The 18,621-nt window shown below is 44.0% G+C and overlaps 2 protein-coding genes across 3 annotated transcripts; both read left to right on the top strand.

Moving 5' to 3' along the window:
- Nucleotides 1-407: 407 nt before the first annotated feature.
- LOC119270011 (endoribonuclease Dicer homolog 3a-like) lies at nt 408-10,569 on the top strand. 2 transcript variants are annotated; one of them, XM_037551953.1, is made up of 26 exons: nt 408-627; nt 1,117-1,222; nt 1,331-1,511; nt 1,598-1,711; nt 2,719-2,853; nt 2,950-3,019; nt 3,591-3,655; nt 3,966-4,097; nt 4,199-4,351; nt 4,478-4,652; nt 4,821-4,926; nt 5,015-5,207; nt 5,298-5,458; nt 5,578-5,796; nt 5,928-6,196; nt 6,314-6,585; nt 6,689-7,185; nt 7,259-7,356; nt 7,577-7,797; nt 7,893-8,102; nt 8,210-8,662; nt 8,780-9,061; nt 9,266-9,607; nt 9,704-9,857; nt 9,934-10,045; nt 10,149-10,569. In XM_037551953.1, the coding sequence occupies exons 1-26, from the start codon at nt 507-509 to the stop codon at nt 10,342-10,344; spliced, it is 5,037 nt and encodes a 1,678-aa protein (XP_037407850.1). In that variant the 5' UTR covers nt 408-506; the 3' UTR covers nt 10,345-10,569. The 2 variants fall into 2 exon arrangements, with proteins under 2 accessions (XP_037407850.1, XP_037407849.1); XM_037551952.1 differs by having other exon boundaries at nt 5,012-5,207.
- A 2,598-nt stretch (nt 10,570-13,167) lies between these two features.
- On the top strand, nt 13,168-15,748 carry LOC119270010. Its single transcript, XM_037551951.1, has 2 exons — nt 13,168-13,670; nt 15,148-15,748. Exons 1-2 carry the CDS (start codon nt 13,369-13,371, stop codon nt 15,407-15,409), a joined length of 564 nt encoding a protein of 187 aa, XP_037407848.1. The 5' UTR covers nt 13,168-13,368; the 3' UTR covers nt 15,410-15,748.
- The last annotated feature ends 2,873 nt before the right edge of the window (nt 15,749-18,621 follow it).

Raw genomic sequence — 18,621 nt, 5'->3', positions numbered from 1 at the left:
CCAAAAGGAGCAAACGTCGCCACCCACCACCACAGTCCACAGGGGAATCACCAAGCGACCACCCCACCCCAGGCTCCCAGCCCCGCCGACCACCGGGCCCCGCAGGCCACCGAGCCCGTTGCAGGGCCCACGGGTCAGCCTCGTCGTGGCACGCGCCAAAGCCCCACCGCCGCGCGGCCCCTGACCGAGGCACGGGCCGGAACCGTCAGCTCCCAATGACGGAAGAAATTGGATTTAGGAAAGGAAAGGGGGCCGCGTCAGTGTCTGCTTCCGGATGCAGAAACGCGGCCGAGGGATCCGACCCCACCCGCCGTGACGCCTCCCTCCCCTCCCCATATAAATATAAACCGCCGAGGGATCCGACCCGACGGCGCATTCGCGGTGGGCCAGCGCGCGTCAGTGCCAAACCACAAACCCCAAAGCAGAGGAGTAGTAGTAGTACTGTGGTCTGTACTCTGTAGTGGGGGTTACTCCGAAGCTTGCCTCGTACGATTCTTCCCTCCCCCATGGCGGAGGCGGAACCGGAATCGGCGCCCGGAGGCGGAGAGGCCGGCGAGGACGCGATGGACGCCACCGGTCCCGCGCCGGCGCCGGCGGAGGCGGAGGCCGCCGCCCCCGTCCCCGACGGTAAGCAACCAACCTAGCCTCGCCTCGCCGCCTTGCGCGTCCCTCTTGGGGTTTTGTGTCCGCTCTCGGCCGGTTCGGGTTTCGCGGCTGCGGCGTTCCTGCCGATCAGGCCGCCGGGGTTGATTTGGCAATGCGCGTTCGACCCGGTTGATTGCGGCTCCGTGCATTCGCGTTAATGGCGGCGGATTGGCTTGATGTTGGAGCTTCCGCGGGGCTTAATCGGGGCACGCGGGCGCTTCCAGAACATTTTCCGGCGCCATTGATCTACTTCGGCATCTCTGCTCTGGGGTTTCTGCCAGTTGGGAGTTTCTGCGAGGGTTTTTGGGGGTTAAGGTGCTCCGGCTTTTCGTTTCTGACAGAACACGAGCACTCTGTTTCCCCCCCTCCTCTCGAGTTAATTTGATTCTGTTCGAATTGGTGAGGGGGTTTCTAAGGATTGGGGTTCGCCATTGATCTCTCTCGCTGAACTGTTTGTTGGATTTTGGGCAGTTAACATGAACCCTTTGAAGAGGCCATCGGAGTCGTGTGCTCAAGGAGACGAAGCAGACGGGCAGAAGCGGCAGAAGACGGAGTCTCAAGTTTTCACACCCAGAAGGTTTGGCACCATTTCTTTATTTTTGTTGCAGGATTATACAGTCTTGTATGATCAGACAGAGTACTGTATCTGTACCTGATGTTGCTTTCTGATATTGAAATCGGTCAGATACCAGCTCGATGTCTTTGAGATTGCCAAGGCGCGAAACACGATTGCAATGCTTGACACAGGAGCCGGGAAGACGATGATTGCTGTGATGCTCATGAAAGAGTTTGGGAAAAAGATTGACAAATCAAATAACAATGGGAAGATCATATTCCTTGCACCAACAGTTCAGCTCGTCACACAGGTTGTACTACTGCAGTATGTAGGCTGGTGATCGTCCATTCATCTTGGTATATGAAACTAGTATGTTCTGACATTTTGTTGCCGCAGCAATGTGAGGTGATTAAAACCCACACAGATTTTGAGGTGGAGCTGTATTGCGGTGCCTCGGGGGTTGATCACTGGACGCCTCAGAGATGGAAAGAAAAAATATCGAAATCTCAGGTAATTGCTGGTCCAGGCCTGTTGGTTCCTCATTTGTTCATTGTATCATGGTAACAATGCTTGTCTGAATTTTTCTGTTCATTATATCATACTACTTGATAACACCGGTAAATGCGTTGCGTACGTGCAATGCACGTTGATCTCAGGTAGAAAATTAATTGCATGTTGATATTAGGCAGAAAATTAATTGCATGTTAATATGAGGTAGGATATCAATTACGCGTAATTACATGGATAGTCTATATTTCGTATGTTATTAACTGCATGCTAAACATGTTGAGCGCTCGCCATTGGAGCAATATAGGCCGTTGGATTGACACTGTTTGATGTCTGAGATTTGTTGGATCATATTGGTATATAGATATAGACAGATTAAGGGGCTGTTTGGATTGCAGCCCTCAGCTGCCGATCCAAAATTTTGGTCGTTGACTAGGCTTGGCATTCTGTTTGGATGGGCACCAATTTTTTGGTGCGCCCAGCCCACCTCAACTCCTCCAGTTCAGTTTCACGCCAAATCATTGGCAAGTCTGGGGCGGCCAATTCTTACGCCAATTATTTGGCTTGCCAAGATTGGCAGGGCGTACACAGGCGAAAACCAAACAGCCCCTAAATGCTTCTGACTTGCATTGAAAGACCTTGACAGTTGATATCTAATACCATTGTATAACGATTTAGTCGACTTAACAAGCATATTCATACTTTCTGAGTCGTCCTCTGCTTATTTGACCAAGAAATAATTTTATTTTCATCTGTATTCGTTCTTAGCCTCCCTACCCCTTATTAACATACCATCGCTTGATGCGTCATCTGTGATAACTTCTGCCAATTCATCTGTGCGATACTGGGCTAACAAACAATACATCTACTACCACTTCATTCGTGCATTGGACTCGTACATAGGCCCATTTTCTTATACCTTTCTTAAATTTTGATCAGTGCTATGCTTTGTTTCATTTGTATGTAGATGCTTTTGTCACTTACTTTGGAGTGCCATTGAAACATTGCAGGTCATGGTGATGATACCAGATGTGTTGCTAAGTGCTTTAGGCAAAGCTTTCTTGAGCTTGGACATGGTTAGTCTTATGATATTTGATGAGTGCCATCGTGCAACTGGCAAACACCCTTATTCGAGAATAATGAAGGTATTGTGAAACACCAGATCACCTTGTTGTGCTGAACATTTCCTTTTTATAATCATTCTGAAATTGTTGTGTTCGCCATGGACATGTTTTGAGCAGGACTACTATCACCAATCTGACCACAAGCCAAAGGTGTTTGGTATGACGGCCTCGCCTGTTATAAGGAAAGGCAAGCATTCACAAATACATAAAATACTTTTTTGTTTTGCTACATTGCGTACAACACTGCATGCTTTGAATTGTTTCTACTTGCATGTCAGATATATTAAATAAACTGATGAACTTCGTGTCAAATACATAATTTAAGGTAAACAAGTGAATGCTAAACAGTAAGTACAGTGGCATGGATAAACTTGATCGTAGACTATGATGAAAGGTCACTGTAACATTCTTATGAACAATAGCATATAGGTCATGAGCTAAATTACTAAACGTGACATGTGATTGCCAAGTGAAAGAAACATTAATCCAGAGAAGTAACTCTTCAAGGGCATAATCTTCAGTTGTATTTCTGCCATGGACTGTCAATATTTCTGAAGTTCCCTTGCGTCGTACTCCCTCCGTTCCAAATTACTCGTCGCAGAAATGGATGTATCTAAAATTAAAATACATCTAGATACATCCATACCTGCGACAAGTAATTCGGAACGGAGGGAGTAGTATCTACCATAGGTTTGATTTCCTTCTACACCCCATAAATCTTCTCTGATGATTTTGATTTTTCTTTGTCATCTTTATAGGTGTCTCTTCTAATCTGGATTGTGAAGTTCAGTTCACTGAACTGGAAAAGCTTCTAAATGCTAAGGTAGTTCCTATTTTTCTGGTTATACAAGGTATTTGCACAATATTCTAGTTGTGATCACTGCAGCATTCTATTTTTGTCCATTGAACTGCAAACATATAGAAGTGGGCATCAACCAATTGGCTAGAGGTGTGTGGGGTCGTGGCCCCTAGTGGCCCACCGCATTCGACCTAGTATCTGTTCTCTTTTAATTTAAAAGCCACAAGGGCTAGTGCCTGTGGATCTAGAAAAAAAACTCCAAACATATATCCATATCCAGATATGTTTCTAGATTGTGGCCTTCAACCTATATATTTCTGTTTTGCTTGAACAGATCTACGCTGTGGCTGATAGAGCAGAGATAGAGCTTTGCGCTCCTTCTGCAAAAGAAGTGGACAGATACTATGACCCAAAAACAGTTTGTTTCAAGGATTTGAGTGAAGAGTTGGGACTTTTGCATTCTGAGGTCTCTCGTTTTAGTCCCTCCTCTACTGTTTAAGTATATGTTACTGAAGTTCAGTGGCTCGAGATTTTATTTCTGAGGACAATTAATTTTTGTTCGTGCAGTACGATGCGTTAATAACTACATTGCAGAATAAGCCTAACTGCCAGAATAAAGAATCCGATGAAATAGCTAAAGAATCACGGAGGCGTCTATCCAATTCTTCAGCCAAAATCCTGTATTGCATCGATGATATTGGTCTTCTTTGTGCTAGTGAGGTATCTCTTAGATTCATTGGTTCTAATGTTTCATGTAACATGTAATGCAGTTTTTATCTTAATTTTTTAATCACTATTTGACATTTAGGGCATCACGCCATAGTTAATACTTTATGTTCCTTGTAGGCCACCAAAATCTACATTGAAAGGGGTCAGAGAAAAGGTTGGCTGAAGAAAGCTTCTGATGCCACAAATATTCAAAGTGTTGCAAATAGCTCGTTCCTGCTTGCAGAAATTTCAGTGCTTCATCTGAAGTTCTTTGAGGATATGTCATGTATAATTGACAAGCACCTCCAGCAAGGTGTGATGATGTGTAACTAAAACCAGCAATACCCTATTATTCCGATGATCTTTTTTGCAGCCTTACACTATTATGCAAAACTGTTGGCCGAAGAATATTAAATAAATGTAGCATTTACCACTAGATCAAGTATGATATATCATCTGTAATGAGTTCCTGTCATTTCAGGTAGCGATGTGCTTCTAAATTCTGAGAGTGGATGTGTGGAAGCAATTAAGACGGGTTATATTTCACCAAAGCTTTATGAACTCATCCAAATCTTCCACTCTTTCAGGTAAATACGCTACTTTTACGGTTTTACCTCACATGATGACATAATTCTGCTCCTTTACACTGACATGACATGCTTCTCTTCCTAGCAGTAACTGTGATCATGTCCGATGCCTCATTTTTGTGGATCGAAAGATCACTGCTAGAGCCATGGAACGGACAATGAAGAAAATTGGACACCTCTCACATTTTACATTTTCTTCTCTTACTGGAGGGAGTTCTTCAGTGGACGCTCTGACCCCTAAAATGCAAAAGGACACACTGGATTCATTTCGCTCTGGAAAGGTTGTTAGATTCTGTCGACATTTAGAGAAAGGGAAACTTGGTCCTTGTGATCTGACATTTCTTTGTCTTCCCATTCTGGACTAAATGTAGGTGAACTTACTATTTACTACGGATGTCGCAGAAGAGGGTATTGATGTCACAGACTGCTCGTGTGTAATAAGATTTGATTTGCCAAAGACTACCCGTAGTTATATGCAGTCACGTGGACGAGCACGCCAGAAGGACTCTCAGTACATACTAATGATTGAAAGGTAAAATTTTCACTTGGCTGTTAATTCTAGATTTTTTTATGCTTGTGGTGTTAAATGGTTGCAAAAAGGAATGGTGAAAAGGGAAAACAAAGAAGCTATAATTGCGATGTTCTTTGCAGGGAAAATGTTAAACAAAATAATTTGATATCTGCCATTTTGAGAAGCGAGAAGTCAATGGTTGAGACTGCTTTGAACAGAGATTCCGAGGATCTACTCCCTGGTTTCTTCCCAGTTGAAGAAAAAAATGAATACCTTGTAGGCACAACCGGAGCAAAAGTAACTGCTGGTTCTAGCGTTAGTGTTATCGTCCAATACTGTGACAAGCTTCCAGGAGACAAGTATGGTGATCGCATTTTTTAGTCTGGTTATTCTTGGCTACACATTTTACACCTGTAAATCTGCGATACCAGTTGTCATTTTGTGTGGAGGGCTCCAATTTCACGTTCTTACATTTCTGAACATGTCACAGGTACGACACCACAAAACCTTTGTTTGAGTTCACCAACCACGGTGATGGTTTTGTGTGTACGTTAACACTACCATCTAGTGACATGTTGCCACCTTTGGTGGGTCCAAAAGCAAGAAACAAGAAGAAAGCAAAACAGCTTGTTTGTCTTGATGCATGTAAGCAGCTGCATCAGCTAGGAGTACTTACTGACTCTCTTTGTCTATCTGTTGAAGAGCCACCACTGGAATCTGTGAACAAAACTGACGTTCTCACATCTTTGGCTGGTGTAGGTGAGTTATTACTAAGCTCTAAATGTTGTATATTTTTACAAAATATTTATTCCTGAGTTAATTGTGATAAAAAGGAACCTGTATTTCTGATGACAATCTTTTATTGCCTCCACGAAGGTACAACCAAACGAAAGGAGCTACATGGTACAACTAGAGTATGTGGGTTGTCTGGTACCTGGGCATCAGAGAGAACTGCTGTTAAGCTTCAAGGCTACAGAATGAAATTTCTTTGTGACCAAGTTGGTCAGAAATACTCCGATTTTGTTCTGTTAATTGATAAAACTATAGCACATGAAGCTGCTAATTTGGATATTGATCTGTTTCTACATGACAAGATGGTGAAAGCTTCAGTCTCTCCTTGTGGCCTTTTTGAGTTGGATGTTCAACAGGTCTGCTCAAGTTTGTGTTCTCTTCTTGCTACCATTGTTATCCCTGTTCTTTTTGTCACTTTTGATTAACATATGAAAGATTCATTCTGTTTTCCTCGCGTAGATGGAGCAAGCAAAGCTATTTCAAGCACTTCTGTTCAATGGTTTGTTTGGAAAGTTGTTCACTGGATCAAAATCATCCGACGTTCCGCGGGAGTTTATTCTCAATAAAGATGACACGTTTATCTGGAATAATCCAAATATGTATTTGATTTTACCTATGGATCCTACTGTGGAGTCCCATGATATTACATGCATCAACTGGAGAGTGATTGATGAAGCCGCAACAGCTGTTAAACTTTTGAGGAAGATTTATTCTGAAGAAAAAATGAACATACAGGGAATACTTGATTTCGACCAAAATGATGAAGATCTAATTCATTTCGCCAACACTTCATGTGAGACTCATTTCCTTAGAAATGTGGTAGTGCTGGCAGTCCACACAGGAAAGATATATACTGCTCTTCATGTTGCCGATCTATCTGCCAATAGCACATTTGATGGTGTATCAGATGAAAAAGGAACAGAGTTCCGCACCTTTGCAGAATACTTTGAGAAGAAGTATGTTTGTTACTGCACATATTCATGTGCTTGCTCAAGCATAATATGTTAAATTAATTTATTTCATTTGCAGGTATGGCATAGTTCTTCGTCATCCCTCACAGCCACTACTAGTGCTGAAACCCAGTCATAGGCCTCACAACATTCTTTCCTCGAAGCTCAGAGATGAAGGTCCTTGTCTTTCCCTCTGTAGCCAGTTTCAGTTTTAGTCACTTTGTAGTTTCTTGAAGAATTATTACATAAATCATCTTCGTTTTTCATGCATCAAACATGATTAACAATGAGCTCATTTAATTAGACGGGTGCATTCGCCATATATCTTGTCCTCATTGTTCATGCTTTGCTTGATTATTTATATATGAGCCTCATGTCTGCTCGCTGCCTTTTCTAGGTAACGGTGAGAAGAAAAAGGGTGGCACATCAGATATAACTAAGGCAAACAACCGTGTTCACATGCCCCCAGAGTTGCTGATTCCCCTTAATTTTTCTGATGACATTTTAAGAACATTTTATTTGTTCCCATCTTTGATGCATCGTATAGAGGCATTAATGCTAGCCAGTCAACTAAAGAGTGAAATTTCATATGACGATTCTAATGTATCAAGCTTTCTGGTAAGAAATCGGCATTAGTATTTTTTATCACTTCTATACATTACGTTTATTGTGTTCCATGAAATGGACATAATAAATTTGCACATGCACTTCAGATTCTAGAAGCTATCACAACTCTTCGATGCTCTGAAGACTTCTCAATGGAGCGTCTGGAATTATTGGGAGATTCTGTGTTGAAGTATGTCGTTAGTTGTCACCTTTTCCTAAAATTTCCTAACATGGATGAGGGGCAGTTAACATCCAGTAGGGTTGATATAATATCTAATGCTGCACTTTATGGGTTTGGAATTGAACACAAAATACAGGTAAATTGTATCTCATTCTGGGCAATCTATACAAATGTTGCATTTGTTAAGTGGACTGTTAACATTATCACAGACTAATCCTGTAACTGGTGGCATGTGATTCATAGGGTTATATACGTGATGCTGCATTTGATCCTCGTCGATGGCTTGCACCAGGACAGCTCTCCATTCATCCTGTTCCTTGTAATTGCCAAGTAAATTCTGAGGTTGTCACTGAGGATATTAATGTGAAAGTAGGCCAGCTGTGTGATAAGGGACACAGATGGATGTGTTCCAAAACAATTTCTGATTGCGTCGAAGCTATAATCGGTGCATATTATGTAGAAGGTGGCTTAAGAGCAGCTATGGCTGTTCTCAAATGGTTGGGAATTAATGTTGAAGTTGAGGAAGAATTGATTGGTCAGTTCTTGAGTGCATCTGTGCAGACTTATCTTCCAAAAAATGATGTAATTGAAAAGGTTGAAGCAAAACTAGGCTATGTATTTTTGATGAAAGGTCTTCTGCTAGAAGCTCTTACCCACCCATCACTGCAGGAATCAGCAGAAGGATATTCCTACGAGGTAATGGCTGATGTTAGCATTAAATTTAATTTAGCTGGCTATTCATGTTGGGTGTTTTCAAATCTTTATTATTCAATTTTCTTACTGGAAAACACTGAATGCGTCTATTTGTTCCAGCGTCTGGAGTTCCTTGGTGATGCTGTCTTGGATATTCTTTTAACACGACATCTTTTCTCTAGTCATAAAGACACCGATGAGGGGGAGCTGACAGATTTACGGTCTGCATCAGTAAACAATGAAAATTTTGCACAACTCGCAGTGAAGCATAAGTTATATCAGTTTCTCCAGCATTCTTCTGGGAAATTACCAGAAAATATTACTGAATATGTGGATAGTTTAGAGAATTCTTCCACGGACAAACTCAACCTTTTATCAGATGCGGCATTAAGAGGGCCTAAGGTATGTTTCTCTTCCTTTGCCTTCGATGTGTATGATTTACTCAAGATGGCTAAATAGATTATTAGTCACATTTTTTATTTATGGGTATTACTGTTGTTAATTTTTTTATTCACCTTCTGTTTCATTTTCCAGAATCGTCGTGTACTAGTGTAGTTGACCACCTATCTATATTAATATCATAGTTTTCTTTCTTTTGCCCTGCAGGTTCTGGGTGATGTTGTAGAAAGTATTGCGGGTGCAATTCTTATAGATAGAAAACTTGATTTGGAGGTAGTTTGGGGTATTTTCAAACCTCTTCTTTCCCCTATTGTTACACCTGAGAAGCTGGAGTTACCTCCCTTCAGAGAGCTTCTCGAATGGTGCAACAAAAGTGGGTACTTTCTAGGAATTAAGTGTACAGATGGAATTAAGCGTACAGATGGAGACAAAATAGAGGCTACTCTGGATGTGCAACTCAAGGAGACGCTCCTTGTCAGGCAAGGTTGTGGCAAGAGCAAAAAGGATGCTAAAGCACATGCAGCTTCCATGTTACTCAAGGACCTTGAGGTACCCGTTTTCTGTTTTGTGCTTTCACTATTTTGACATCGTTTTGTTTTCAAGGTCCAGCAGTTCAACCCATCAATGTTCGATTTTCTTCTGCAGGAGGAAGGACTTATAGTACCAAAGAATGCAAGCAACACGCAACAGTTCCAGGATCATCGTAACATTTTTGATGCAATGGATATACAACTTTCAACACCAACCAGGGGAAAGCGATCAGCTGGATCAAAGATAGCTGCCAGTCTTGATAAACCAGGTATGTTTTGTTTGTCATCCCAAGCACGAGTTCTTGTCAACTCAGTGGAACTGTGTATAATGTCTCACTTACGCAGTGGACTGGCCAGTGAGAATGAGCAAAGGAGGACCCCGTGCAGGACTGTATGAGTTCTGCAAAAAGTTACAATGGCCAGCTCCTAATTTCGATTGTGCGAAGGTAGAACAAAGGTACTTTTGCCTCAAACCTGTCTCTCCCTGTGATTACTGATGAGTGTCCTTCCAGGTAGCTTGTGTAAACTGACCAGCTAAATCTACCCATTTTCCGTGATAGCACGCCTACGCCTCAAGGTCAAGGGTTCACCTTCGCGTCAACCATAAAACTGCACATACCGAATAGTGATGTGATCAGCCTCACAGGGGATTGCTTTGCGGATAAGAAGAGCGCGATGGATTCCGCCGCACTGCTCATGCTCTATGAGCTTCAGCAGCGAGGGAGATTGCAAGTCCAGGAGATTCGTCTTCCCTGAGAGCCCCGTGTGGTGCTAGTAAATATTACTAGTAGTATTCCCTATTGACCGGGCAGGTTTTGAAGGTATGTGTGGCATCTTCCGAATAAATGGATGCTGAGGATACTTGTGAGAGGCAGAACACAGCTAAGCTGACCTGGCTCTGCTGCCAGTCGTTATGTATGTTGTACTTTGTTAAAAAGAAATGTATGTTGTGCTTGGCTTCATATTGGCTGAGGCAGGAAATGATGAGCCGAAGTGCTGCGAGTCCACTGTCTATCAGTACTTCACAGGCTCGGTCATTATATCCTGGATGATCCTTTTCTCTCTTCCTGCAGATTTAGGAGCCTGACGTTTCGCACGTATTTTCTCCTCCTTTTGCCAATAAAAACTTGGTGCAATAAGAAACATCTCAATGCAACAGAAAATTGATACTACTGTATTAGGCAACGTACTGTTTTAACTACTGTAACACCGTACAAATACCATATGCACCAAAAGTGTGAAACCAATGCAAGACATATGCAGCAAGATCAACTTGAAAAGTGTTGTAGCATCAAAGAACTCGGTTTTAGTTTGCCACATTAAACAAAATTCATTTTAAATCAACAAATCCGTACATCACATCCTCGGTTTGACAGCTCCATTATGCCGGCGTTGATTTTGGCTGCTAAAGCTTTGTTGGTTGCGTGGAAGGCCATAAAACATTTTTATCATGTTCCTTCCATGAGCGAATCCCACGTAAGGGTTTCCTGCGCGGTGGATCCCATCCCTTGCCGGCGGGAGGGCTTCTGCTTCGTCTTTAGGCGTTTCTTTAGGTTTGTTTAGGGTTTGTGTGCTCAGAAAGATGAGACAACGACGTCTCTCTGAAGATGAAATGAAGTTCTCCCTGCTTAGTCCTCATTCGGGTGGTGCATCTAGCTTCATCGAAGGGTGTGTGAACGCGTGTCTCTGGCAGAACTCGAGGGATTTGGTCAGTGTTTGTCTTTGGTGGATCGTCTTGGATTCGGTTATGGTTCGTCTATGTTTGTGCTTCTACAGATTGGATCCTTCTGATCTACGCTTCTTTTCATCAGCGACAGTTGTTGTTATGTTGTGCTGGTCCTTTGGGATTTTAGCACGACAACTTCCTGACTTCTACTACATCAAGGTTTGCCTGGCTACGGTGAGGCAAGGCCGATGGCGGCGGCGTGCCTTCAGCTCTCTCTAGTGCTTGTAGTCGTCGCTAAGTGGTCAACAGACATGGATGTCATTTTTATTGCTTCTTGTACTATCGTGTAGCGCATCAACTCAGTCCAGTCAACCAAGCGTTGTGGAAGAATTGCTTCCCTAATGCAGACAATCTATTTGCGAACTACCAAATTGTGTGCACAAAATGGTTTTTATGGCGACTACTAGGCGCCGGTCATCCGACTGGCCCTGCCCGTTGTATTCGCTCTTTCCTAACCGTCAAATCAAAGTGGATTGAAGTGACGCGTAAACGTTTGACGTCTTCTTCCACCTCCATCGCGCCGCGCTTGTTGAATCCAGTAAAAAATAACCGCGCCCCGAGCTGGTCGTCCATGATAGCAGCGCCTCAAGTAGTCGTGGTTGCCCCGCCGCGACGCCGTCTTGAACCCCTTTGCAGTGTGCCGATGGCTGGAACATCACCGGTTGCCAGTACTCGTCTCTGCTGGTTCCAGCATTTGGTGGGTGTCGATGCAACATCTGGTGATAACGGTTCCAGCTTGTTGTGAGCATGGATGTAGCATCCGGTGACCACGGTTCCAGCTCGTGGTGACCATGAATGTAGCATCCAGTGACCACGGTTCCAGCACATGGCAATCATGGATGTTGCATCAGAGAGTCGTCATGGTAGCATTCCGGAACCACAGTTCCTACAATCCGTTTTGCTGGTTCTAGACAATAACTTTGTCGTTTCCCGCAATTCGCCTTGTCGGTCCAAAAAAATAAACCCTCGCCAGATCTAGCACCTCTCACGGCGCCGTCCCCGTGCAGGTGAGAACATCGACGTGGACTGATGTAGCATTTGTCCTCGCCGAACACAGCAGTCGACAACCATGGTTGTAGTAGTAGGCTGGCAGTGGGTGTCGCCGCCATGCACGCTCCAGTTCGTAGCAGCTCGACATGTCGTCCCAGCATTGTTGTGTGCTGGTTGAAGCACGGGCGCGTGCTGGTTGTAGCACCTCGCTGCGCCAATTCTAGCTCTATAAGACGTGGTAGCAGCATCTTGTTCTTGTGCACTGGGACTGTGGTTTGCAACACCGGACACCTTGTTTTGTCCATGTAGCTGCGCGTGGCGGTGTGTGCCGGCTTTGTGGCAACCTACGATAGCCGGGGGAGGTCCGAAGAGATGCATAGAGAAGGGGGAGGGGCGCGAGCTTTGACTCTTTCATGACGGTCGCAGCGAAAGTGAAAACAGGGGGATGGACGAGCGGAAGAGAGGCGTGGTGAAGAGACAAGGATGTGAGTCAAGCGGTGAGAGTAATGGGGACGTGGCGCAAAACAAGGGCGCTGGATCCAGGTGGATCGAGCGGCGCGCACACACCCGGCCCAAACACTCGGCCCGCAACAAAGAAACATAATTTGTTCAAATGCAATTTTTTTACTTCATTTCATAATTTGTCCTAAAATTTATGTATATACACTTTTCATGGGACGGAGGAGGTAACACCTTTTTTTACTTGCATTTTGCAAAAAGTTTGAATTTTGCAAAAAAAAAAGACGCCTCCATGTAGGCCGAGAGCGAAACGTCCGTTCTCGGTTGGTCGCGGCCATTCGGGGCGGTGCTCCACGCTCCCTTGCCGTTAGGCACGCAGTCCACTTCACTCACCTCCCCAGCCAACTAACCGGATCAATTGTTTTTCTTCTCGGGAAGCACCAACCCCAGATCTGAGTCTGTGTTAGCCAGCTCGCACTCACCAGCTCCACGCCGACGCCGGCGTCACCGACACGAAGCCGCGACCTTTTAACTTGACACGGAACCCGCTCCACACCTCACTTTCCCCAGCAGAGCAAGCAACCACCTCGGAGAGGCAGAGCGCAATGGCAATGGCGTCCATCCTCGTGCAGGTGTCCGCCCTGCTCCTCAACCTCATCGCCTTCGGCCTCGCCGTCGCCGCCGAGCAGCGCCGCAGCAAGGCCACGGTGACGCCGGATCTGGCCAAGGAGTACGACTACTGCGTCTACGACTCGGATGTCGCCACCGGCTACGGCGTCGGCGCGCTGCTCCTCCTCGTCGCCGCGCAGGCCGTCGTCATGCTCGCCAGCCGCTGCTTCTGCTGCGGCCGCGGGCTCAAGCCGGGGGGCTCGCGCGCCTGCGCCCTCATGCTCTTCCTCTTCTCATGGTAAACTGTTTATTTTACACAGTGTGTTTAAGTTAAGCTTCCTTTCCTCTCGTTTGTCTTCTGACATTTGTGGCCATCAGTTCAGTTTTCCGCTTTTACGGCAATTTGAAATTGATTAGATCTAGCCCTGTGGTCTGAATTTACCGATGGCGCTTGAGCCAAACTTTAGACATCACTTCAGATCTAAAGTGAGGTTGAGATTGGGGTTCAGATCTATGTGTGTGTATCGATTCTGCTGCTGGTTTGTTTTATGTTGGGTTGGCTATTGATTTCAAGCTAAGAATTACTTTAATACTACTTTACTAGAGTCGAGAGCCTTCTGAAGTGGGTGCCCCCTCACGGCCTAATTTGGTCAGCCTGGAAGGATGCCAAGATCAAAATTTACCATGCTCGGTAGTATTTGCCAAGGCTGAACAGTTGTGGGTTCTGTGTTTCTGCTAAATTTAGTAGTTGTTGACAGTTCTGTTATGAAGATGCAGAATTGTGCAGGTACCTTAGATCTGTTATAAGTTGGGTATAGAATCTCTTGACTGAACCAAATTTTGGCACAGAACTAGTACTGTATTATAGTAGGAGTAGTTGCTCTTATTGAACTGGTACTGTTGCTCCTTTTTCTACGCACTCCGCAGCCTTGAGCTCCTCCTCTTCTTCTATGTTTCCTCCATAATCTCCATCCCCTCATTGAATTGATCCCACCGCTGGGAGCCTGTCTCCAGCTTCACCTCCATCACCCGCTTCCCTGCAGGTAGTAGAAAAGCTCCTCATTTGTGTAGCAGTTCTCTTTTTCTTTCCTCTAATGTTAATGAGACCTTCTGTAGTAGTATCCTCTTATTTGTTATTTCATACCTGTGTAGCTGTGCTAACCACTACCAACAGCTGTACCGTTACAGTAAATTAGTGACAACATGTTTATATGCTCATCTCTTTTGGCCAGAGGTGAGAGCACATGCTTCAGTTAAGTTTTTCAATGAACTGTCGAACCACTTCAGTTTTTTTTAGCACTGTGTGGCTCAATTATTTATCTGATCTTCCTTGAAATCATGTATTGGGCTTTTCTAAACAGTTCTTAAGTCAACGCCAATGGAGTAAATGGCTTCGCTTCCTTGGTGTCCTCCTGAGCTAGCCCAGCCTTGAACTAATTTAGACATGCCATTGCCTGACCATTCTCACCAGTTTGGAACCGGTTTCACGTCTTGGACTGTTTCTGACTGCTCCTTCTTGTGTCCCTCAATACATATACTGAAACTTGAACTTGATGCTCTTTCACCTTATTGCTGTTGTGTGTCACGACCAAATGTTTTTCAGTACCTAGAGGTTTCGTTTAGGTTCTCTGACTCAAGTCAGGTGGCTTAGAAGTCAGGATCTGCGCCCAACTTGTAGTAATGTGGAAAAAGTAGATAATGACGTAATTTATCAACCAAGTCATTCCACTTGCAGTTCCCAGAGAAATTTTCATATGATTGCTTCCCATTTGCAGGTTGACCTTCCTCGTCGCAGCGGCGTGTTTGCTGGCAGGATCAGTCCGTAATGCATACCACACCCGGTACAGGGGGATCTTCAACGGCGACCCGCTCTCTTGCGAGACGCTGCGCAAGGGCGTCTTCGCTGCTGGTGCAGCCTTCACCTTCTTCACCGCCATCCTCAGCGAGTTCTACTACATCAGCTACTCCAAATCCCGGGATGCCGCCGGCGGCGCTCCATACGGCGGCTCCAGCATCGGCATGGGCCCTTACACTTAAGGAGCTTGTGTGCTGGAGGTTTATGGAAAGGTTCAGTCCGTTTCACTTTCAGGGCGGATCATGCATATGTAGTTCGTGGAGTGCGGTGTTCTTGTTTTTTTTATAAAGGTGTTCTTGTTAACATTAGAGTGGTAGATACGGTGGAAATGAGTTCGCTGTCTTCACTGGTTATGTATGAGATTGCCTGGTTGAGCCTTACACAATTCGGATTATTGGATTGAACGGGCTGTGTGCATCCGGACATTTCGTTGTTGCAGATGTTGGGTGTAATTGGTATCTCCAAATGATATTAATATATTTCATTTGTTCAAAAATGTAATATACTCCCTTCGTTTTGAAGTATAAAGTACAGATATAAGTTCTCTCCAAAGTCAAACATGTGCATGTTTGACTAAGTTTTTAGAAAAACGTATCAAATATTTACAACACCAAATTTGTACTTCCTCCGTTCCTAAATATAAGTCTTTCTAGAGATTCCAACAAGTGACTACATACGAAGCAAAATAAGTGAATCTACACTCTAAAATATGTCTACATACATTCATATGTTGTAGTCCATTTGAAATGTCTAAAAGACTTATATTTAGGAACGGAGGGAGTATAATTAGATTCATCTAGAAAAGTATTTTCATATTTTATTTGCTTTGTATTGTCGGTATCGACATTCCATTCTATAATCTTGGTCAAACATACATAATATTAACTTGCGTGGAAACTGATGTGTCTTATAGTCTGGAAGAGAGGGAGTATATACTAATTTTTTGCAATAATACTATACACACAGACTAATTCAAACGTTTTACTTAATTTTCCAAAATCATATCCCCCTCCCTGATTTTCAGGGGGGTGGGCCCCTTCCCACCCGTTTAATTCAATCTCAAACCTCCACGTTGGTAGCTCCGTGAAACACGGAAAAAACCACCCCGTGAGTCTAGCATTGCTCTTTTTTTTACTGCTACGAGTATGTACTCTCATGTTCAAATATACCACATACACAAAAGTATTAGAACTCTATCATCCTCACTATACCTTATTACTTATTTTAATATTGCTTAATACAAGTTTCACACAAAAAATATAGTCGGAGCCCTTAGTTTATGCAATACTATATAACTATTACATGCAAAAATACAGTTTATGTGTAAATAATATATAATGTGGGGTCTCAATGTAATTTTTCACGGAACTAGCAATCATTATGAAGTATATTAAAAATTGATGAAGAGGTACAAAAAATCCATCTATGTGGTACATGATGAGCGGGAGTATGTTATTTATCCATTTAATTGCCAAAGCATTTTCAAGATACAAAAAATTATTTTATTATCACTATATTCAAGATAATAATAATTTAATATTTGCATATATGTGTCCATCTATTTTGTTTTAAATTTTATGCTACCGTTGAATGGTAAATAATTGGTTAGTTTGCACGGTAAGTATTCTATATTGCACATTCTTCAACAAGACCCCTATTGTACAAATTGTAACGACATCTCCGACTGCTTATCTATATTTGTAACACCCTCGATGCGACTATAGCTCCCACGTGTCGAGGCACGACTGAGAGACATAATCGCATTGAAGGCATATGTCGCAAGTTAGGCAATCTTCACAACATCCCATGTAAGATATATATAATAAAAGGGGAGATAACATAGTTGGCTTACACTCGCCACGTCAATCAAGTACATAAATAACATTACATCATCCAAACACTCATGGCCCGACTACGGCGCCAAAATAAAAGATAACCCAACATGCGACACGGTCCCGACCACCCCAACAGGGCACCACTACTGATCATCAGGAAAGGAAACATAGTATCGTTGAGAGTCCTCATCGAACTCCCACTTGAGCTCAAGCGCGTCACCTGGAGCGGAATCATCAGGCCCTGCATCTGGTGTAATAGTAATCTGTGAGCCACAGGGACTCAGCAACCTCGCACCCTCGCGATCAAGACTATTTAAGCTTATAGGTAAGGCAAGGTAAATATGTGGAGCTGCGCAAGCGACTAGCAAATATGGTGGCTACCCTATTCGCAAAAGAGAGCGAGAAGAGGAGGCAAAGCGCGAGTGAGAAACTAGAAAGCAACCTGCGCAAGCATTACTCCAACACCGTGTCCACTTCCCGGACTCCGCCGAGAAGAGGCCATCACGGTAACACACTCAGTTGATTCATTTTAGTTAAGTTAAGGTTCAAGTTATCTACAACCGGACATTAACAAATTCTCATCTGCCCATAACCGCGGGCACGGCTTTCGAAAGTTCAAATCCCTGCAGGGGAGTCCCAACTTAGCCCATGACAAGCTCTCACGGTCAACGAAGGAATAGACCTCCTCCCGAGACGTTCCGATCAGACTCGGTATCTCGGTTCTTCAAGACACTTCGACAGGTTAAAACAAGACCAGTAACACCACCCGAATGTGCCGACAAATCCCGATAGGAGCTGCACATATCTCGTTCTCAGGGCACACCGGATGAGCAAGACGTCGGGTAGGCCAGCCCAGAGTTGCCCCTGGTAGCCCCGGACATCATTCGGTTGGACCAACACTCATAGGAACACTGGCCCGGGGGGGCTAAAATAAGATGACCCTCGGGCTCCGGAAACCCAAGGGAAAAAGAGGCTAGGTGGAAAATGGTAAAACCAAGGTTGGGCATTGCTGGAAAAGCTTTAATTAAGGCGAACTATCAAGGGGTTCCTATTATAACCCAACCGCGTAAGGAACACAAAATCCGGGAACATAACATCGATATGACGGAAACTAGGGCGGCAAGAGTGGAACAAAACACTAGGCGAGGGGCCGAGCCTTCCACCCCTTACCAAGTATATAGATGCATTAAGATAACAAGATAAAATAATGATATCCCAACAAGTAAATAAATGTTCCAACAAGGAACGGTCTCCAATCTTCACCTGCAACTAGCAATGCAATAAGAGGGGCTGAGCAAAGCGATAACATAGCCAATCCACGGTTTGCTAGGACATGGTGGGTTAGAGGTTTGGCATGGCAATTTGGGAGGCTTGAAAGCAAGTGGTAGTTATCGTAGCATTGGCATAGCAAAAGAGCGAGCATCTAGCAAAGCAAATATAGTAGTGATTTCAAGGGTATGATCATCTTGCCTGCAAAGTGGTCAGAGTTGACTGGATCCTCGAAAGCAAACTCAACGGGCTCCTCGTTAGCGAACTCGTCTCCCGGCTCTACCCAAACA

This window comes from Triticum dicoccoides, chromosome 3A (genome assembly GCF_002162155.2).
Source record: "Triticum dicoccoides isolate Atlit2015 ecotype Zavitan chromosome 3A, WEW_v2.0, whole genome shotgun sequence".
Classification (NCBI taxonomy): Eukaryota; Viridiplantae; Streptophyta; class Magnoliopsida; order Poales; family Poaceae; genus Triticum; species Triticum dicoccoides.
This window is presented reverse-complemented; position numbering and strand designations above follow the sequence as displayed.

Coding starts and splice junctions, on each gene's coding strand:
- LOC119270011 (XM_037551952.1), top strand. CDS start 507: ATGGCGGAGGCGGAACCGGAATCGGCGCCCGGAGGCGGAGAGGCCGGC. Junction 3,656..3,965: donor AAAAGCTTCTAAATGCTAAG/GTAGTTCCTATT, acceptor TTGCTTGAACAG/ATCTACGCTGTGGCTGATAG. Junction 6,586..6,688: donor TTGAGTTGGATGTTCAACAG/GTCTGCTCAAGT, acceptor TTCCTCGCGTAG/ATGGAGCAAGCAAAGCTATT.
- LOC119270010 (XM_037551951.1), top strand. CDS start 13,369: ATGGCAATGGCGTCCATCCTCGTGCAGGTGTCCGCCCTGCTCCTCAAC. Junction 13,671..15,147: donor ATGCTCTTCCTCTTCTCATG/GTAAACTGTTTA, acceptor TCCCATTTGCAG/GTTGACCTTCCTCGTCGCAG.